At 40.7% G+C, this 23238-nt stretch overlaps 1 protein-coding gene across 1 annotated transcript in view; it reads right to left on the bottom strand.

Moving 5' to 3' along the window:
* ncf2 (neutrophil cytosolic factor 2) overlaps positions 1–23238 on the bottom strand; it is a 32263-nt gene continuing 9025 nt past the window's right edge. The window contains exons 7-15 of the mRNA XM_073063273.1: positions 19589–19632; positions 16730–16871; positions 14409–14456; positions 13005–13080; positions 10941–10999; positions 8861–9012; positions 7135–7249; positions 4979–5063; positions 1–1051 (exon numbers count right to left, since the gene is read on the bottom strand). Coding sequence (XP_072919374.1) covers positions 981–1051; positions 4979–5063; positions 7135–7249; positions 8861–9012; positions 10941–10999; positions 13005–13080; positions 14409–14456; positions 16730–16871; positions 19589–19632 — 792 coding nt within the window. The 3' untranslated portion in view covers positions 1–980. The remainder of the gene's footprint in view (positions 1052–4978; positions 5064–7134; positions 7250–8860; positions 9013–10940; positions 11000–13004; positions 13081–14408; positions 14457–16729; positions 16872–19588; positions 19633–23238) is intronic.

The raw sequence follows: 23238 nt of genomic DNA, 5'->3' as shown, positions 1-23238 counted from the left end.
TAGTATCTAAAATGAGGCTTTATTGTAACAGGTAGGATACTGAACATACAGTACAGCACAGTAAAAGGCCCTTTGGCACACCATGCCTGTGCTGAAAATGATGCCAAATTAAATCAAATTGGCGCTTCCTTACTATGCCATATATTGCTTTTACCACCATACTTGTACAGGCACTTTAAGAGAAAAAAGCCAAAACAAGTCCAAAGAACTTTTTCACCAGAAGGTCATTGGAATACAGAACACATTGGCTGAGTTGGTCACAGTGGCAAGTATTGGTACATTTTAGTTGTATTCAGATGAATTCTTGAATTACCAAGGTATAGAGGCTGTGGATCAAATGTTGATAAATAGGAGTAGACGGGTATTGTGAGTCATAGAGCCTATGTCTGTGATGATTCTGATGATATCAATGTAGAGACAATCTGCAACAGGGCCCTCAAAGAACTTGAGAGGTACTGTTGCAAAATTGTCCATACTTACTGGGGTGCAAGTGAACTAAAGTTGATGTCCTTTTCCATCAGCACTGAGGTTCTAATTACACTCAGCCATCTCCAAGTGTTGGGCCGCATCATTCACATGTGCAAAACGAGATGGCTGAAAAATGAAGGGGTTTGGGATAACGCTGACAAGTTGTGTGTTCAGAAGCATGTGAAAGGCCAATGAAAATGGCAGAGTTGTACCCGACTATCTGAAATAGCTCCAATAATCTCACCTTTGGCAGGGTCTTTGGTTCAGATCAGGCACTTTGTTGCCTCCAGAACTGGAGGAAAAGTGTATCATTTTCAATCCTGAGGGATTGCTAAAAGATCAGTGTAATTTAGAGAAACTACTGATACTAAGTAGCCCCTTCTTGAGCTTAGCACTCACAAAAGGAGGAAACTTATTTCCATTTTTTTGAGCAAGGAAGTGCAAATTCAAGGGGCTTAAAATCAATTGCTTGCATGCTAGATTCATGGATTCTCAAGTTTAGCCACGCTTAATTATTTGATGAAGGTTACTGGGAAAATTCCAGTGTTTCCTTTACATTGCCCTTCCAGCCAGTTGTTGTTCACTGTGAAGACAAAAACAAAGCAGTTCAAGTATGTTTAGAACTGAATGGAGATAAGGCATTTCTATAAATTTAGATTTCTACGCTTGATGTGAAAGTAAATCTGTGACTATGGATGTAATTAGAATTGTTTTCATAATTTAAAAGATCTACTGCTAAATATTAACAGGAAAAGAGATATTTACAATTGTTCCTTTTTAAAAGGTGGAACCTTGAATCTCAATTTAAAATTCTGTTAATTTGAGAAGGTCCATGACAAACATTTAACAAAAAAAAAATCACTGAAAGGAAAAGCATTGATTAGGTAGAAGCACGTTGAATTCCAGAGAGGCAATAAATATAATTTGTAGATTCTCAAAGATAATAGAGAGATCTGGAAAGTATTTGTACTGGAATTACTGAAGAGAGTAACTCAGAAATAATTGATGGTGTACAGTGAATCATTATGGCAAATAAGCAAAATATTACTGATGTTCTCGGTATGAAATAAGTTTTAAGATGCGCAGCAGAGAGCATCTTTGGAAGAAGAAAGAGTGACCTTCATGGATACAACTTACCTGCTAAACACTTGCAGCATTTCCTGTTATAGGAAATTTTAGTTAAGCTAAAATGATGCAAAATGCCAGGGAGTAATCTTGAGGAAGATTAGTTGTGAACAACAGAAGCTGATTAGAAATTTGGAAGAGGAAGATTTATTTATCCTGCCATTGTAGGATAGCAGTGGCTTACTATCAATGATTAATGTCCAATCCTGGGAAAAAAAGTTACTAAAGAGGATATGGTGGTTGAGCAAAATGAAATTCATTCTCTGCTAGTAGGATTGCTGTTTTATGAAATTATATCATAAAGGTCTCAGGAATGAAAGATTTGTTAGATTTTTTAATGTGTGCTAAAAGCACCATCTTCATTGATAAAGATGTTATTATTTTATTTTTAAAAAGAACTACTGCAATTTTATGGTTAATATGTGTTAATTGGAGTACAGTGCTTTATTTAGGATAAAGAATTAAAGCTTTGAAAGGAAATTACTCATATTCTCCACAATGATTTTTTAACTGAGCAAAAAATAGAAAAAAAGACGAATTTGAACTGTTTTTTGTAGGAGTTGGAATTTACAGGAACATTATGGAAGGATGGAGAAACCTAAGCAGACTGTGGTGTTAGTGTTGAAGAACAAAAAGCAATCTCAAGGATTATGAAAAGCAACTACAAACGGTAACATTCATTACATCCAGTAAGAGTTGATGGGAAAGAATGTAAGATGCAGGCAAGGAACAGCTGAGGCACGTACTCAGTACCACTTGCTCACTAAAGCTCGCCCAACACCTGGTGTTGATTTTGTGATTCAATCCAGAGCCCCTGACAATGAGATTTGTTTAACTTTTAACTGTTCATTGTTTAAAGAATGCCATTCGTGGGCTGAATTCTCAAGCATGCACAAGACTGTGCAGAAGTCTTAGGCACATATATGTAACCAGGATTTCTAAGATTTTTGCACAGTACTGTATTTGTCAACGTAGAGCGGAGAGCGAGTTTGTAAATTTGGCGTGAGTAAAGGATGTTGGGAGTGGTGAGGGTGGAGCACTGTGGGAGGAGTGTGGGACAGGTGGCAGAGAAGGAGTGCTGGGGGGGAGGGCACGGGTGCATATGCACCCAGCCCTAAAAAACCAGACAAGCTTTGCTTCCAAACAACTGGTTTATTTATCATTACAGAATGTCTCTCTGGTGCTTGCCGCTCCCTTCTCTTTCCTTCCCCTTTTCCCAACCATGATCCCCCTCTCCCTGCCTCCTACCCACAAATCTACAATAGAGACCCAGATCAGAATTAGGTTTATCATCACTTACATATGTCATGGAATTTGTTTTTTGCGGCAGAATAGTGTAATGCATAAAATTACAGTACTTTGCAAAAGTACTAGGCTCCCTTGCTATATGTACTGTATGAGCCTAACACTTCTGCACAGTACTGTACCTGGCACAGCTGCAGGCTATGGCAGGCCTCTGCACCAAGTTCCTTAGTAGCACTGTGAGCAGGGTATCCATTTCAGTATGACATTTATGGCCATATAGCTCCGCTTCATAGTAAAGTGTTCAGATACTAAGGTATTAAGATTAAAACACTGCATAGGTCTCGATAATGTGTTATAATTAAGGGTTCAATGTAAAGTCACTAATTTAAACATAATCCTCTCCCTTTTCACAGTTTTTCCAATACACCATCTCAATTTTTTGGGTTTTCAGATTTTCAGAATCGGCAAGTGATTTTACCTTTGTAAGGTTTAATATGTTTCATGTAGCTCAATGGTTTTTCCATCTCAATTACTTCGGAAATGTTTTCTTTGATGGCCTTTTCAACTTCAGCTGACAAATTTCAGAACATATGCCGGGTTGTTAAATCTGATTCTGATTCTGTTCCCACAGACATACCACTGTTAATCCAGTCTGTCGAGAGTCTCGTTATCAAAGTAGTATATGATTTATTTATTCTTAATGAAGTGGATTCCCTCACCTTTTATTTACATTTTAATCTGTTAAATAAACAATCTGCATTTTTAATCATCTTTTGGATTACACTGATCTATTTGATGTCCTTAAGTGGAGCTATGAAGCAGAGGGGGTGGTTGAAGGCTGTTTCTCAGAATGGAGGGTAGTGACTAGCTGTGTGTTGTAGGGGTCTTATTTGTTATTTATATAGATAATTTGGCAAATGTACAAGGTTTGATTAGTAAATACATGGCTGACACAAGATTTGGAGGTGTGGATTGTGAAGAAGGTTATTGCGGGTTCAAGGGGATCTTGATCAATTAGGGATGTGGACCAAAAAGCAGCAAATGGACTTCAATGTGGATGAGTGTGTGAAGATGCAGTTCTGGAAAGTTAAACTTCTGTAGGATTATAAATGGTAGGACACAAAGATTTAATGGAGCAGAAGGACCTTGTTGAAAGTGGGGTGATGGTGATGAAAAAAAGAATTTAGTATGGTCTCATCATTCACGGCATTGAGTTGGGACATTGTTAGATTTGCATAAATAGTTGGTGAGGCCACATTTGGAGTTCTGTGTGTAGTTTAGGTCATTTGTCAGAGGAAAGATGTGGTTAAACTGGGAAAAGTGCAGAAAAGATTTATGAAGATGTTCTCAGAACTAGAGGGCCAGTGTTATAGGGGCAGGTTGGCCAAGCTAGGTCTTTATTCCTTGGAACAGAGGAGAAAGAGGGGACACCTTAGAGAAAGGCAAAGATGAGGAATTTGTTAATAGTCTTTTACCCAGGGTAGAGGAGCCCAAAACTAGGGGCATAGGATTAGGGTGAGAAGGGCAACTTGCAGAGGGTAGTGAGTATGTGGAATGAGTTGCCAGAGATGACTGATACAACAGTATGATTTAATGAGTACTTGGAGGGTATGGGCCAAACACAGGCATCTGGCCGGTCAGCATGGACTGGTTGGGCCGAAGGGCCTGGATCCATGCTCTAGTTTTCTATGATTCCGATTTAAAAATTCATCTAATTTCACAGAATGGAATGAAAGTGTGAACAATACAAGTTCCTTTGAAAGGGCACTTCATCTTTTACCCATCTAAGTAACTACCTTCAACCCTTACTGTTCTGTACCCTACTTGCTATCCATTCTGTGACTTGTCCCGTGATGCCATATGCTCAGTTCCTATTTATGGAATGGCTGACTTTGCCAATCAACCTGTTTAATCTTACATAGGCAGAATTTTATTTTGGCTTTTGTGAAGTTAAATGGCCAATGTGACTACACGCATAACATTTCAGATGTATGTACTTTAAATATCACATGCTGGGTTGATAATACAATATATATTTACAAATCACTAACAAAACAATTGACCCAAGATTAAGAGGCAATGCCAACAAAATTAACTATTTCATCTTAAGTGATTGGCAGTGACGTTATATAATTCTCACCTTGTGCTAAGACTTGGATGACATCCCCTTCTTGAAAACTCAGATCAACAGGAGATGAGACCTTATAGTCATACAATGCTACCACCTATCATGGAAAAACAAATTAATATCAAATCTTGCAATAAAATGTTGAATTGTTCATGTCCCTGAGCCTACACCACCATTCAACAATGACATTGCTGAACTTCTATATCAAGTCACTTTTCCCTTGAATAACTTTTTTAAAAATCTACTACTTTGTGTTGAACCCAAAGTATATTCAAGACTCCTAGCAAACCCATGGAAGAATTCCCAAATCCTTTCATCCCCTATCCTGAGAATATCTGAGATTCTCACTTCATCGGTCAAAAGGAAAAGAGCTTTTCTGTACGGTATTTCTTTCATAACCTAACATACTTTTTTCAAGCTCACGGAAGATAAGGTTGTTCTTCTTAACTCATCCTCATCAGATTTATTCCCAGGATGACATCAAATGAAAATAGGCTGCACAATTCCAAGGTAATCCAATGGGTAACCAATCAACCATGGATATTGTGTCCTAGTTATCTATGATATGCAAATCAAGGCAGTACAATATGGTAAGCAAGCTGATGAATCCAAAGGACCAACAGAGACTGATAGTTTGGCACTAGCAGTGTCGCAGAAGCTGCCAGTCAGCGTTGAACACAATGTAAGACTGCCTTAGAGATTCCAGCTCTGGATTTCTCCTCAGGATTCCTCATGAGTGGGTACAGCCACAAGGCAGTGGAGGTTTGAGATCAGAGTTTCCTTCTCCCATATGAGCTGCCACCCATGACTGACAAGCCCCATCTGCTTAAACTGACTGGTCATAAGATGCCGGTAACCCACCTTTGCCCCTTCTCCTGTCAGAAATGGTTCCACCGGGCTTAGTAGCTAAGCCACATATGAAGGCCAGGAGCTGGACTTGGTTGTCAGAGGCTATTTGAGATGTATACCACTGGGGACATTTAATAGGTAGTGGGAGCTTCTCCCCGCTACCTCTCCCGGCTATGACAACTTTAAGGGACCAATGGGTAACCAGCACTCTCATATCATGGTCACGCTAAAGGTCCATAGAATAACAAAGTGATTCCTTAATTGTGTACTCTAATTTACTTTCTAACTCTTCATGGAGTTCAGTGGTAATTCACCAATTTACAGTTTCGCATAATTTACCCAGGAAACTGCACCAGGTTTAATGACTTTACTCACTTGAATAGGAAATTATGACTGGGAGAGAGATCAGCTAATTTTACCAATAAAATGTCCTTTACCCATGGTCAAACTTGTTGGTAATTACTCAGTCCAGCCAATCTTTTTTTTTAAAAAAGCAGTATCAATATTAACTCCAGCAAAAATTTTTGAAAAAGAAACTTGTTACATGGGCTCAGAGTATTTCCTTCCTTCTTATATCCAACCTGGTGAATTACTTTCATTTAGGATGCTGGACCCTTTAACATTGCCTCCCTCTCCCCATGCCCCCCACCCCCAAATGTGAGCGCCTGCTCTCGTTCTCTCCCTCCCCTCCTCCATGTTTATCTTCACACTTTTCACACTTTTTCTTAATTTCATTCTCTTATTTCTGTTTTGTAAAGCCAATTAAAAAGTACTTCTTCAAAGTGTACACAACTACTGTTCTGATCTCCAACTGGATCCACTCTTTCCCTTCACATTTTTATAGAAACTGTAACATTTTCCTTGATTTTACTTGCCACTTTATTTTCATACATCCTCTTAACATTAATTTCTCTTCTGATCTCACCCCTTTCCTTAAGGCTTTTTGCTAGGTTGAGCTTTCATTATCTGTTGATAACCTACCACAATCTGTTTTAATCTTTGTTCTCCACTATCCAGCCATTGTTAAAATTGGAAACTTCTACATTTCTCTTAGTGAGTTCTGAGCCTTCATTATCTTCTTGAATTCCAAAATAATATTCACCTTATTATTTTCTAACTGTAATATGTCAAGTAAACTTTGCTCCGGATAATATTTCCCCATGAAGTCCCCTATTTTGCAAATGCTTAACACCGCTAAACCTGCTAAAGAAATCCTGCAAAAACTTTCCCACTCCGAGCTGCAGCATAGAGCATTATAATGTTACACTTAGAGCTTTAAGCACGTGGAAAAGCGTGATGTTCACAGTAAGAATAAATACCTCCAGAAACTTGCACCAAACGACCAAACGGAGATTTCTGACTTCACTCCACACTTGCTTCATTTTGTTTTCACTGGTAATGGGAATAAGCTTACCCTCCGCTTGTGATTTGTAACTAGTAAGAAGAACCACAGATGAAAAGCACTTTGCTATTTACTTAAATTTGGTAAATTAAACACTTCAGGCAAATAGTTTGTATTTTTAGTTATCTTTACCCCAATTTCCATGATTTTGAAAAGACATTAAGCACATCTCTGCTCAGCCATAAAGATGTATGTGAGCCTAACTATAGTGAAATTGCCAACACCTTCACAAATTTTATGCTAAGATTTAGTCTCAAGTTACTATGCAATTACATCTCTGACATTACTGGTTGGAGAAGTTCAAATTTAATCGTCATTCAACCATACAATAAACATTAATACAACCAAACAAAACAGCAAGGTGCAAAAAACACCAACAGTCATACACAGCAAAAGGCACATATAGCACTTATAAGGTAGCATGCACAAATATATCAGTAAAATACAGCCCAAGACCCAGCGTCCACAAATGTTGCAGCAGTCGAACACAATATGGCCTGTCTTCTGCCAAGCAAATATTGGGGCAGGGGTGAGGCAGTACCCACTCCAGCTTGGACACACTGCCATATCACCCTCAGCACTCCGGTGCAGTGCACCGTCACCACATCTCCCTCCCAGGTGGCTGTAAACGGGTGACACTGTGGCTTAAGGCCTCGTCCTCACTGTGACCGAGGCTACGCAGCTCCCCCCGCCATCCACCCTTGCCGTCCAACAATAAATCAGTGAATCAGACTTGCAGCATTCCATATTAACAACATCCAACAGGGTCTTGAGATCACAAGAAAAACGATTAAGACGATCACTCTCTGTTAGACTGCACACCAGCTTCATACACCAACTCCTCTGACACAGGCAGCAGCACGGACCGCACCAAGTCCTACTCCTTCAGTTTCTCTGCCAGTGAGCAATTTACTGATGGATAGACTTGCAGTGCTTTAACTTCTTAATGTCCAGCAGAGTCTTACACTCATAACATTTGTTTAAAAAAGAATACCACCTTTGGTAGGCCCTGTAGAAGCCACTGCAACCGAGTGTGCCGCCATCTTACTGGACAGACCTTACGTTCAACCATCTCACGTTTATCCTTCAAATAACTTGCTTTATTAGCAATTAGTGAGCACATCATCCTTTGAGTTATTTTATGATATGGGTGGAACTGGCAGGGCCGCATTTATTGCCTTTTTTAATTACCCTTGACTTGTTGATGGAGGTGGGCTGCCTTTAACTACTGCAGTCTTACTGGTGAAGGTATTTAATGCTACTGGGGAGAAATTAACACAATTTAGAAGCAGTGCCAATAAACTATCACACAAACATGACTTGGTCCAGACTGTATTTAATGTGGGTTTGCTATTTCTGGTCAAAACCCAGTGTACCATCTACCCTCGTCCCCTTGCTGTTACAGATCACAGACTTGGGAGGAGTTGACAGAGTTTCCTAAGACCGTACTGGATTTAATTCATGAGTGCTGCTGCTGAGGGGAAATAATACATTAGGTGGCTGATGGGGCACCTCTGTGCCTAGGGCAGTGGGCAGAGCTCATTCCATCAGATGTCTACCTCATGATTTGTAGGTACAGAAAGATGTGTGTACCTCTGTAGGCTATCCAATACTATTGGGAATATATGATAAGTTTCACCTACCTCAGCTCAATGATCTTTTCATATATATTGAACTTCCGACCGATGACAGCCAGCAACTCACTGAGCAACAACCCTGGTTTTGCACGTATAGCCACCGTATAGTTGAAGTGTATTTTGACTATACATGCTTTTGGCATGGTGTGATTCTTGCGCTATTCCACAAGGAAGAAAAGAATTTCAGATTATTGTAATTTTAAATTACACAGCTCAGATTGGCTTGTGAAGAAAAGTTAAGGTTAGTAACCAACACCCACACTGTTTGGAATAATCACATTTCTTAACTTAGTGGTAAGTAATGAGATAATGGTTAAAAGCAAGTTTATACAACAGGCCCCAGTTCCACTCTATTGAATCTTTGTAGAGTTTGAATGTTTGTGTCTGCTGGATAATATTCCAAGGTGCCAGGAGGAATATGATGAAACATCTATACTACACTGCTCTCACCCATTATTAGGCAAATCAGGATACAGAGGACATTACCTGGAGAGGTGACCTAGACATTACCTAGAAAAGGCTATGTTTACAACATGACACCAGGAAGGACAGAAGGCAAATGGGAATTACATCACCCCCAAGAACCCCCCTAAAATCTTAAGTTGTGGAAATACTTCCTTAACAGCAGTAGATGAACTGAATTGTTCAAGAAAATGACTCACTGCTGCTGCCTTAAAGACAACTGTCAATGTTCAACAAATTCTGACTTTGCTAGAGACAGCAGCATCGTAGGAAATTACAGTTACATCAGATTCAAAACATTATCACAGAACACAAGCCTTTCTCCGCATATCACTTTCCACTATTTTGCTTAAATTGAGTTAAATCATAGTTGAAGAATGGAGAAATTCACAAATTCTTAGTTTTAGGAAGAAGCCCTAACTTTAACAATGAAAGAACTTACTGCACTTAGCATCCAAAATACAGACCCAGGAACACTTGTGGAGTTGTTATATAGCAATATGTACCAGACACCAGGGTGCAGGAAAACTGGCACAAATCTAACATTAAATTGTTCCATGCTTTGCTGTGGAGAGGCTGAGGCAAATGGTGTTCTCACTGAATGCTGGTGTCTAGGGTTCAGGCCTGTACTCTGGTTAGCATGGTAAGTGATTGCTCAGATACGACATCGTATTCAGCTTCTCCAGGTATTGACACACTAGATATTCAGATGTCATTTATTACCTCCTGTCTAATGTGACGCAAGTTAATGTCTTCTTTCTTCTGTCTGGCTGGACAGCAATACATTTCTCTAATGTAACAAGTTCAAGTGAGAGGCTACATTTGCCAACACATCTGAGAGAGGACCCGAGTGGTCATCAACAAAACAACCTCTGAAAGTGTACTCGGCAGCCTTGAGCACCGCACCTCAGTGCAGAGTAACCACATTCTGCCCACTCCCAGTGCCACAGCAGCTTCTCCACTGCAAGCCTTGGACAATGCAGTGGTGTGAGAGCACCAGTGGAGGGATTAGCCCTGGGTTCCCACCATGACACATGTTCTTAGTTAGAAAAAAAATTGCACAGCACCCATTCCTGTACCGGTTGTAACTCCTGGACCAACATCACCAAACTAAATCTGGTGTCTGGGGCCAGTGATGAGCAGGTACCCATAGGTCTGTTAGTAGTTAATGAAATCCCTGACGAGATTAGATTAAATCCTTTGTACCTGCAGTCTTATAGGAACAGGAATAGGAAGCAACATGTGTAATGTGCAGTTGTGGGTTCAGTATTGTAGAACGTGAGCTCGTGATCTTCATTACAATAATTAGGATGCAGTGCGTGAGGTGTGGTTCTTCATCTGAGGCATTAAACTAAGTCTCTGCTGGCTCCTACCACTTTTAGAGTAGAGTGAGATTATCGACTGATTTTGCACCTGGTGTTCGGACAGCATTCCCAATGCTACCAAAACCCAGTTAATATTTTGCTGTTGTTTAAACTTTGTGATCCATGTAACAGCTGCTGCCTTTGCTACGTGATGATGGTCACAGCTTAACTCCCTGTTGTGCATGAAACATTTAAAAATGATGACAAAGGACAAAGTCAATAACTTGCTTTCTTTTCTCTTAACGCATAGAGTCTCTTACCTGAATCTTCTTTGAAGGTTCTATCACCTGTGGGCTGGGCATGCTGGGTAAATTTTCATCTGTAAAAACAGTTGATTTTTTTTTCAGAAACCATTTTGTGAATTTAACTTAATCAATTGGTTGATTAGAGAAGGTGCTTGGGAAGCTGAAAGGTCTGAAGGTACATAAGTTATCTGGACCAGATGGACTACGTATGAAAGAGGTAGCTGAAGAGACTGTGGAGGCATTAGTAATGATCTTTCCAGAATCACTAGATTCTGGCTTGGTTCTGCAGGACTGGAACATTGCAAATGTCACTCCACTCTTCAAGAAGGGAGGGAGGCAGAAGAAAGGAAATTATAGGCCAGTTGTCCTGACCTCAGTGATTGGGAAGGTGCTGGAGTCGATTGATAAAGGTAAGGTTTGGGGACACAGAGGCACTTGGTAAAATAGGCCAAAGTCAGCATTGTTTCCTCAAGGGAAAATCTTGGCTGACAAATCTGTTGGAGGTCTTTGAAGGAATAACAAGTAGGCTAGATAAAGGAGAATCAGTGGATGTTGTTTACTTGGATTTTCAGAAGACCTTTGACAACATGAGGCTGCTTAACAAGTTAAGTGTTGGGACCGCTTCTTTTTATGTTCAATGTCTGATTTGGATGGCAGAACTGATGGCTTTGTGGCCAAGTTTGCGGCTGATATGAAGATAGATGGAGGGGTAGGTAGTGTTGAGAAAGACAGAAGCTGCAGAAGAACTTGGATAGATGCGGAGAATGGGCAAAGAAGTGGCAGATGGAATACAGTGTCAGGAAATGTATAGTTGCGTACTTCGGCGGAAGGAACAAAAGCAGAGTCTACTTTCTAAAGGGGAGAAAATACAAACACCTGAGATGCAAAGGGATTTGGGAGTCCTTGTGAAAAATTCCCTAAAGGTTAATTTGCAGGTTGAGTCAGTAGTGAGGAAGGAAAATGCAATGTTAGCATTAATTTCAAGATGACTAGAATATAAAAGCAAAGATGTAATGCTGAGGTTTTATAATGCACTTGTGAGGCCGCACTTGGAGGATTGTGAACAGTTTTAAGTACATTATCTAAAAAAGGATGTGCTGACTTTGGAGAGGGTTCAAAGGAGATTCATGAAAATTCTTATCATATGAGAAGCGCGAGATGATTCTAGGCCTTTACTTGCTGGAATTTAGAAGAATATGGTGGGATCTCATTGAAAGGCCTAGATAGAGGGGACGTGGAGAGGTTATTTCCTATAGTGAAGGAGTCTAGGACTAGAGGGCACAGCCTCAGAATAGAGGGATGTCCATTTAGAACACACGAGGAGGAATTTCTTTAGCCAGAGGGCGGTGAATCTGTGGCATTCGTTGCCACAGATGGCTGTGGAAGCCAGGTTATTGGGTGTATTTAAGACATAGGTTGAAAGATTCTTGATTAGTCAGGGCATGAAAGGTTACAGGGAGAAGGCAGGAGAATGGGGTTGAGAGGGAAATGGATCAGTCATGACCAAATGGTGCAGCAGACTCAATGGGCCAAATAACCTAATTCTGCTCTTGTATCTTGTGTTTAATCGTGCAATTGATTACTGTAACATTTATAATTAAAGATTAAGGATTACCTTTACTTGCCAGAAGGGCCAAGGGAAAAAGACATACATTTCTCTTGTTTTTCCAAGGATGCCATGCACACCATCACTGCTTTGCAGGAAGGCTTAGTGTGGTTTTTATTAAAGGGCACCAATCTGCTATAGAACCTTTCAACAAGTGTGGATCCTGTGCTCCCACACCAGCATTAGATGCTAGAAACCTGAAATAAAAACACTGCTGGAAACACTCAACAATTTACATCTGTGGAGATACAAGAAAAAAATTATGTTTTGCATCCAGGACTTTCTATTTGAACCAATTTAAGAATTGTGACTTGTAAAGATAATTTCTCTCTACACAGATGTGCCCTGAGTGTTTCCTGCAATTTTATTCGATTCCTCATGAAAAGTGATTAATTTCTCCTATTGAATGTGTTAAAATTTTTTTAGCTAGGACAATTGTAGTTATAATCGCACTGTGCGGTGAAACTACTCACCTTTCACACCAGGCGGTCTGTCAGGAGCTGTTGTGTCGGGTGGTGCAGGGATATCAGGAGGGGGTGATCTTTCTGCCTGATCAGAAAGTGCACACAAAATAAATTGTTATCTTTTATAGAAAAGCTCAACTTGGAGTTTTCTTTAAAATACACTACACAAAACAGTATTTACAAACTTTTTTCTGCACTGATAAAGTTAGGGTGGGTTTGCATTGTTCTTTATAATTCCATTTAGCAAAGTATCAATAGTTCTCTCTCTGACTTGGTTATAGTAACATCCCACTGCTGGAAGGGAACTGAATTCAGCTTAAAGTACATTTATTATTAAAGTATGTATACCATATACAACTTCGCGATTCACTTTGCAGGCAACAACAAAGCAAAGAAACACAACAAAATTTACAAAGACCCCACACCACAAAGACAGTCATTCATCAAAAGAGCAAAAAAAAGTAAGAATGAATCATGCAAGCCATTTTTTTTAAAGAGCAAACAATCCACAGAAAGTGAACCACAGACTCCCTGGAAGCAAGTCCAGAGCCTTGGAGCCAGTTCAGTACTGCAGCTGGTCCAGGCGTCCGAAGGCAGCAGGCCACAGCCACAAAGCCACTGAGGTGAATGCGAAGGCTGCAGGCCACAGTCAGAGAGTCAGTTTAGCACTGAGACGAGATAAAGCCTCATGGAGCGGTGAACTGAATCCCAGTTCTTCCTCAGCTTAAATCTGTTTAGTCAGGCTCAGCGCTGAAATTGGTCAAACATCGTTCATTATCCACTCGTGGTCCCGGGCCCCGCCCCTTCAGTCTGGCCCCAAGTCCGCTCCAGCAATGGCTGTCATGGCCGTACCTGCATACTCAAGAGTCCAGCTCACCAAATATTTCAGGATACGACAAAAACGCCCATTGTACAGACACCGCAAAAGCATACCTCCCGGCAGGAACTTACAGGCACAGATTGAAGTGATCATAGTCCCGAAATTTAGTAGAATTGTCAGTAGTTAGCTACCTGCAAAGTGTCACCATGTTTTACCAGTGGCACCTTCGCATTCAGACACTTGAAGTGTGCCTCTTGCTTTCGATCACAGGTCACCATCAATAGGTGGCCCAATCTGCAATTCTCCTGGGCACTGAAAAACTAATTGATGTTTGGAGCCCCCCCACCCCACCACCAGAATACTCATGTGCTGTCACAAGGTTGTTATTGGGACTGACTGATTACTGTTCACTCAACACGAGTTCCCTAAACCCAGCTACACTGGCTTGCTGCCTCTGAGTGGGATGACCACAGAGTAGGGAGCAAATACTACACGTCCCTGTGATTTCTGTAGTCATTGTGGGAAAACTTGAAACTCCATAAAAGGTTTCTAAACATCAAGCAAAGAGTCATTTGTTTCATAAACAGTTTTACCTTCACTGGCTCCAGTGGTTCCAAATAATTGTAGGGAACTAACCCAGTCTAACAAACAAGAAACAAAGAGTTAGCAAATGTCTATAAGCAGCATACTTCACATGTTAACACAACCAAACTAAACGTGACAACGGCTGCTGGGAAGATCTTTAAAATTAAATTTTATGTACAATATTGAGCTGAAAAAGTGCAAGAACACCCATCATGTTGTTTTATACAATTGGACAAGAATTAATGCTACTACGAGAGTTAAAAGTGGTATGAATAAACTCAAGTTGAGGTGATCCTCAGTGATACTGCGACATCCACCACCGTTCCTCAGTCACGTGAGCCTTCCTGAGGCGCCAAAGAGCTAACGTCAGGTTACCACCCCTGCCAAGTTCAAAATGATACTGGCAGCACAGGGATTGGAACCAGAGCCGGTTTTGGTACAATTAAAGGACACCAGTTTGTTTCTCTGCATACACACTGTTTGAGCTTAAGTATTTCTGTCTTTTATTTCAATTTCAGTTCAGGTGAGTTTTGATAGTTCTCAGCCAGCCCACTAGATGGGGCAGTGTGGAGAAGACAGGAAGAGGAACAGAAAACAGTGACTCTAAATGGTAATACTCCCTCCCGTTTCAGATGCACCGGAAATTGACAGCTCATCTTATTGCAGCTGGCTTGCTTCTACCCTGTAACTTCCACTGCAGAAATGTATGCAATCGTATGTATATTCTATATACAGAACTGATAGTCACAGTATCTTTGGGGGTTGGGGAACATTTTGATCTTCGCAGTTGGAGCTGATTGTCATCTACAAAAGCTGTGTTAATGCTTGTATAAGAAAATAAACTTCCATGAGGATGAGATTCAGCCTCCACCTTTGATGTATTAAGATAATGGAGATCCACACCCAGATGTACTATCTGTACTTGATAGTGTTGCCATCACCAGTTGTAGGCATTTCTCACGTTTGATTTTTTAAATATAAATTCAGGCAATTATGGTATCCATACGGTAGTCTTATGGTATCTGACCATTTCCCTTTGATAAATTGCACCCTGGTGGTTTTATAACTTTGCACCTGCAACTTCTGTGAGTGAAGTCACAACAGGTGGAAAGCTATGTGAACAAGGAACTAAAGGTGGGGAGTGCAGCTAACCAAGGAAATAGAGCCCATTTGTTCACTTCCCTTACACCTCTCTCTCTGCCAATGACATTGCCAAACTGCAGGCTGCTCCAAAGCTGAACAGTGAGAGGCAAATTGTTCTGGGGAAGCAAACAGATTACTGAAATCTAAGTGATCAGGGCCCTTGGTCAGCCATGCTCAGGTGCAGGAACCAACCGAATAAATGAAGCACAAACAGGTCCAGGCACTGAGCTCTCCAATGACTACTGAAGGGCAAAATCAAAGAAAATGTGGAGACCTCATAAGGTTAAGCAGCTCCTGTGGAGGGAGGAAGAGTTACTGATTTGAAACAATGGTTCCTCTCTTCACAAATGCTGCTTGATTTGCTGAGTGTTTCCAGTATTTTCTGGTCTTTATTCCAGTTCCAATATGTGCAATTGTTCACTACGATGTAGAGTAAGTACTCATTACCAGAACATTTATTGAGAACTGCATTGTGGAAACTGGAGCAGATTCTGTGGTGAAACAAGCATCATGTCAATAAGCTAAAGTCCACTTCAATATGTCTCCAAGTTATCTTCTGAATCCAACAGAACATCCTGGTTACCCAAAAAAGAAGAATCTTTTGTTCAAGGCCCCTAATTCACACATCCATTACCATGTAGCTTATACAGTATTAGATGTGTTAGTTTAGAAGATTTGTGAGGTGATATCCTTTACTTTTGGATGTTTGCCAGTTTGAGGGCATAGAATGACCCAACAGTCAAATCTATTTTGATCCTAACATTCCGGTTGTGACAGTGTGGATAAGCCCATCAACTCTCTGAAGGAGAACCCATAGGAGTGAAGGCTGACCCAAGGTATGGCACTAACAACCTGCCAAAGATAAATTATTTTTACATTAGTAGATATTTCAGACCAGTTACTGTGTTGCTTTTCCTCAATTACTATCTGTTATTGCAGACAATGTTGACATGTTAAAAACATTGAGTTCTACATACACAAGGATGCATCAAACCAACCATCATGGACATGCTAGCTTGTTGTTTCAAATGCCATTCGTCGTATGTCCATAATTTCACCACAAACCTTCAGAATGGTACTCCGAATAAAAGAAATTGTCATACAGTTCTGAGTTTGTGATCTACATCCAATGATCTCCTAAAGTGGGTGCACTGTGCCCTGCTGAGAACTGCTCCATGAAACTTGCCTTGTTGTTGAACATGACTGTGGCCCAGTTGTCCTGACCTTGCTCCTGCAGGAAGACGATATTTCCCGACTGCAATTCCAGCTCCCTTTCATTATTAGGGATGAAGTTAAATAACACACGGTAAGGTTTCCCCTCCAGTGTTCTACAGAGATAAAGAAACTTTATTAAACCTGGTCATATCCCCATATGTTCATTTTTCAATGTTTAAACATCACGGCTGAGTTAACAAGATAATTTTATGTGCTGGCCCACCTCTACAAAAAGAAATAATGCCACTGATCATTTGTCGAACTTCATAGGCTATGAACTGATGGACAGATTTCAATCATAAGAAGGAAACTGAATAAGCCCTTACAAAGAGATTAAGCTGAATAACTCTTTCGAAAATGAGCCTAGTTGGGTGTAGTTTGAATCAATCCTGCCAAAGGGTTTTGGATCAAAACATCAACTGTGCTCTTTTCCACAGATGCTGCCTGGCCTGCTGAGTTCCTCCAGCACTTTGTGTGTGTTGTTTGGATTTCCAGCGTCTGTGGATTTTCTCTTGTTTGTGAAATTACAGAGTAATTGACTGATGGAAATGAAGAGATCAAGGTTGTGGCGGAGACACAAACATCAGTAACTATGTGAAGTCTGGATTTATTCCTTTTGGGATCTGAGACACTAAATGAAACAGAGTCCACAAAGGGAGAAGTACGCCTGTGCGTGGGAGGCAGACAACAGCAGGGTGTTAATCTGTGAACGGTGTCATCGGCTTAATTGTAGTAATTTATTCTCAGGACCCCTGCTCAGCTCTGGGAGCAACTACTCCTTTTGCAGCTTCTGATTTCATCCCCCTCCCCCACAAATCCACGCAGCGGAGACAGAGGAACTGTGAGAAAGGAATAGTATTTGTTGAGGCATTTAGTTCAGAAGTCAAGAGATTATGTTGCAACTTCATAAAACTCTGGTTAGGCCACATCTGGAGTGTTGCATACAGTTCTGGTTGCCCCACTGTAAAGATGCTGAGGTTTTGGCGAGGGTTTTAGAAGAGATTCACCAGGATGCTGTCTGGTTCAGAAGTAATGAGCTATCTCAAGAGGCTGGATAAACTTGGGCTGTTTTCCCTAGAGCGCCAGAGGCTGAGGAAAGATCTGACAGAGGTGTACAAGATTACGAGGGGCTAGAGTGGACAGAGAGCATCTGTTTCCCAGGGTTGAAATGTCTAATACCAGAGGGCATGCACTGAAGGTGAGAGGGGATAGGTTCAAGAGGGATGTGAGGAGTAAACCTTTTACTCAGAGAGTAGTGGATGCCTGAAAAGCACTGCCTGGCAGGGTGGTAGAGGCAAATAATATTCGAGGCTTTTAAGAGACATTTGGATAGGCACATGGATGTAAGAAGATGGGGGGATATGGACATGCTGTAGGTAGGAAGGATTAGTGTTGGGTGTTTTTGATTTGCTTGTTCCTGTGCTGTACTCTTCAATGTTCTATTTTTACAATTGACAGGGTGGAAAGAGATATAGTCAGGATATTTGTGAGAGCTGATAGGTTTGTAAAAGTAGTCAGTGGATTGACTGTCTCCAGTGGTGGAGTAAAGAGATTGAGAAAAGGGAGCTTTTTATTTCATCCCTACCCCACCCACCTGCCTTACCCCTCAGCTGGTCTTACCTATTACCTGTTAGTTTCCCTACCAACACCCCCCCCCCCCCCCACCTTTTCATGCTGGCTTCTATGGCCATCCTTTCCAGTCCTGATGAAGGGTTTCAGCCCGAAACATCAATAGTTTATCCCCCTCCTTTGATGCTGCCTGACTTGCTGAGATCCTCTAACATTTAGTATGTGTTCCTATAAATCTGTCAACCACGCCACAGATTGCGACAAGGAGGTATAATGGATCGGTTGGTAGTGGTGTCTCTACAAGCTCCCACACAGAGTCAGCAAGACCAGGGACTTCAGGAAGGAGAAGCACACACCAACTGCTCCCGGCTTTGTGTCTGAGGACTCACTTTCATTCTAAATGCTATTTGCTTACTTTTATTGTTTGCATGATTTGTGTTTTTCCCCTCTCTGCACGTTAGGTGTTTGTTGATTTTTCTTAAATGGGTTCTTTTGGGTTTCTTGTTTCATGGCTGTCTGTAAGGTGACAATTCTCGTTGTATAATGTATATATATTTTGATAATAAATGTACTTTGAACTTTGAGGGGTCAGTGGTGTAAGGCTTGAAGTTCCTGATGTCAGTGTCTATCCTGGGCCCAACACATTGATGCAATCACAAAGACAGCTTTACTTCATTCGGAGCTTGAGGTCATTTGGCATGTCACCAACATATTCCTAAAGATGTATGGTGGAAAGCACCCTGACAGGGTGCACCACATCCTGGCATGGAACCTCCACGGCACTGAATTACAAGAGGCTGCAGACGGTTGTAGACGCAGCCAGCTCCAAGATGGAGGCAGGGTCCAATATTAAAGACCCTCACCATCTGGGAAACGTCCACTTTGCATTAGCATCATCGGGAAGAGGTACAGGAGCCACATTCAATGTTTTAAGGACAGCTCTCGGCCTCCACTATCAGATTTCTCAATGGTCTATGAACACCTACCTTGTCTTTCACACTATTTACTTCTGCAAATTCATTGTAATTTTTGAGTCTGCACTGCATTGCTGCCACTAAGTGACAAATTTCATGACACATGACAGTGTTAATAAACCTGAATGTGATTATGAAGTTGGTACTCAGTTTAAAGGGTACCAATGACTGAATAAGTCACTGCAGTCTGAAACCACAGGCAAACATGCATACATCAGTTCCTCTGAGTTCTCTGCTCACCAGCATCCCATATAAATACAGGCAGAGCTCAAATTTTAAAAACTTACTTGAATTTTTCTGGTACTTTCTTTTGAGGAACGGGTTCTGGTGCCTGTAAATGAAATTTGAATAACAGATCTGATTCATATATTTGAAATCACCAAGTTTTGCTCTAAATAAAATGGTGGCTTCAAGATGCATAATAACATTCTCAGAGGAGGTAAACCACACTGACATTGCCTCCAGGTTTTGTGGCTAGTTATTTAATTTTATTGACTTCAATAGGGCACAGAATGTTCTCCCAACCACAACTAGGTTTACACAGCGATGCACAACAACTATTAGAGAAGGTGGCTGCGAAACACAGAGTAAAAACAAATATTGGGCTCGCTTTCCATTCATAGTTTCTAACAACTGAGCATTAAATAGAATTCAAGTCATAGAAAAGTACAGCATCTTCGGCCCATCTAGTCTGTGCAGAACCATTTAAACTGCCTAGTCCTATCGACTGGTACTGGAACTATAGCCCTCCATACCTCTAGCACTCATGTACCTAACCAAACTTCTATTAAACGTTCAAATTGAGCTCAAATGCACCACTTACACTGGCAGCTCATTCCACACTCTCACAACCCTCTAAGTGAAGAAGTTTCCCATCATGTTCCCCCTTAAACACTTCACCTTTCACCTTTAACTCATGACCTTCAGTTGTAGTCTCACCCAACCTCAGCGGAAAAAGCCTGTTTGCATTTTCCCTATCTATACCCCACATAATTTGATAACCCTCTATCAAAGCTCCCTTCAATCTTCTACATTCCAAGGAATAAAGTCCTAACCTATTCAATCCTTCCTTATAACTCAGGTCCTCCAGACCCAGCAGCATTCTTGTAAATATTCACTGTACTCTTTCAACCTTATTTACATCTTTCCCGTAGGGAGGTGAGCAAAACTGCACACAATACTCCAAATTAGGCCTCACAACATCTTATACAATTTCAATGTAACATCCCATCTGCTGGACTGAATACACTGATTTATGAAGGCCAACGTGTCAAATGTTTTCTTTATGACCCTATCACCTATGTCACCATTTTCAATTAATCATGGACCTATATTCCCAGATGCCTTTATTTTACCACACTCCTTGGTGCCCTACCATCCACTGTGTAAACCTGTCCTAGTTGTTCATACTGAACTGCAAGACCTCGCACTTGTTTTCATTCGCTTCAATCTGCCATTTCTCAGCTGGGTCAAATCCCACTGCAAGTTTTGATTGTCGTCCTCACCATCCACTACAACCCGAATCTAGGTGTCATCCACAAATTTGCTGATCCAGTTAATCACACGATCATCGAGATCATTGATATGGATGATAAACAACAAAGGACCCAGCACCGACTGCTGCAACACTCCACTAGTCACAGGCCTCAACTCAGAGAGGCAACCATCTACTACCACTCTCTGGTTTCTCCCACACAGCCAATGTCCAATCCAATTTAGTATCACATCTTGAATGCTGAGCGACTGAATCTCCTTGACCAACCTCCCATGTGGGACTTTGTCAAATGCCTTGCTAAAGTCCATGTAGACAACATCCACTGCCTTGTCTTCATCAACTTTGGCACAATCTACCATGCACAGAGCCATGCTCACTATCCCTAATAGGTCCCTGTCTATCCAAATACTTACATTTCTGGTCCCTTAGTTTACCTTCCAATAACTTTCCCACTACTGATGTCATGCTCATCGGTCTATAATTTCCTTGTTTATTTTTAGAGCCTTCATTAAACAGCGGAACAACATTATCTATCCTCTAATCCTCCAGTACTTCACCTGTCCCTAAGGATGATTTAAATATCTCTGCTAAGGCTGCTGTTTTCTGCATTTGCCTCCCACAAGTTCTGAGGGAACACCTTGTCAGGCCCTAGGGATTTATCCTCCCTGACTGCTGACTCACTGAAGTGGTTCATTAATAACTCACCTCTCAGTTCGGGGTAACTGGGCATAGACATGCTAGCATTGCTGGTGACATCCACAGCCCACAAAGCAAGAGAAAATTTAGAGTGGAAATACATTCGTTTTTTAAAAAGGATACATAAATCACTCATTTTAATAAAGCCTCTTAAGGCACTGGTTTGAGTACTTCTTCCCTAAATCCAGTTACAAAACAAATTCAAAGCAACCGAGCTTCCAAACAAAATAAAACTGTACAAGTTCAAAATTAAATTTCACTCTTTCTTGGACAATATCAGCCTTTTCAGTCAAAATTAACAGGAGCACTGTTGGTATTCACTGTAATTTAGGCTCACGGTTTAGTAGCTTCGGGTAAGGAGAGATGTGTAATTAAACTCAAACCCTTTTTCTTGTCCAGGCGGAGCTACTTAGCTTCATGGAAACAGTTTATCATTAACCAGTTTATCAGTGGAATGTGTCGAGTAGCCTGAGGTTACTACATGTTGCTCATACAAACAAGCATAATAAAGATTAGGATAGGTTATTGCAAGTTGAAATACCCTACACATGTTAATAACTACCAAACACCTTCACTGCACTGAACATTTACAATAAGCATGCTTATTCTTTCCAATCTTAATTGGTTTTAAAACATAACATCTCTATCTCTGCTGTCCACTTCTCCCTTTTCTCTAATGTAACTTCTGTACTAAATTCAATACTAAATTCACCAACCTAATTTGCAGTTCTCTTCCATACACTATCAATCTGATTGGTTAAGGAGACAGACAGTTGCTTCTTCTTTACACTCAGGATTTTTGAGATATGGAGTATCGGATACTCTCATTGTTAAATCATCAACTGCACTTTCAGCAACACCTTGAAAAGATGTTTACTCTAACGTTGAATACACAGTGGATTCCAGTTAATTGGGACACATTAGGACCAGTACATTTTGGCCCAAGGAAGCGACTACCACAATTAGTCCAAGTTTCATTGAAATAGTTAAAAAGGTATTAAAAAAAAAGACAAACTTCTGTTTAATTGAGTAACAAATTATATAGGTATTTAAAAGTACAGAACAAATAAGAACATTATCAATACTACAACAGTACTACAAAACTGTGTGTTAGTTCCTAATGATCATCAATGGAGGAATTCATTCAGTGTATGCTGCCATGTTCTTTTGAATGACTGCAAATTAACAAATTTAATCAATGCAGGCTCCTACTACAGATAATGGACTGCCTTTATACAACACTATCGATGATTGCATCCTCCAAATCTTCATTTTCATTGCAATATTCAAGAGGATTGTCGAAGCTTTGAAATTCTTCATAGTTCCTAAGTTTTCTGAAGTAGTGCAATTGTTTTATATTCATTCCTGGCCTTTTCTGTCACCTCTAAGACCGAATGCTTGGAAGCACAGTGAGAAAGACAGTTCTGAATTGTCTCACTGCTTATTTCTCACCAACTATCAGAGAAAAAAACCCACTGGTTTTGAACACAAGCACATGCAACTGATATTTAAAAACTATTCGCTCTAAGCACAGTGTAGCGTCACACAAGTACACACATCCGACACTAGTTAGAAACTGATCAGCAACAGTCTCTTGCCCCAATTAAGTGGCATAGTGTCCTAAATAAATGAAGGGAATCCCGGCTATTTTCTCGATTAATTTTTGTTCTTTAAGAGTTGTTCCAAATAAGCATCTGCCCCGATTAACCGATGACCCAATTAACTGGAATGCACTGTAAAACCAGA

Source organism: Hemitrygon akajei, chromosome 12, assembly GCF_048418815.1.
Source record: "Hemitrygon akajei chromosome 12, sHemAka1.3, whole genome shotgun sequence".
Classification (NCBI taxonomy): Eukaryota; Metazoa; Chordata; class Chondrichthyes; order Myliobatiformes; family Dasyatidae; genus Hemitrygon; species Hemitrygon akajei.
The sequence above is the reverse complement of the archived record's forward strand: the minus strand, read 5'-3'. Positions and strand labels throughout refer to the sequence as shown.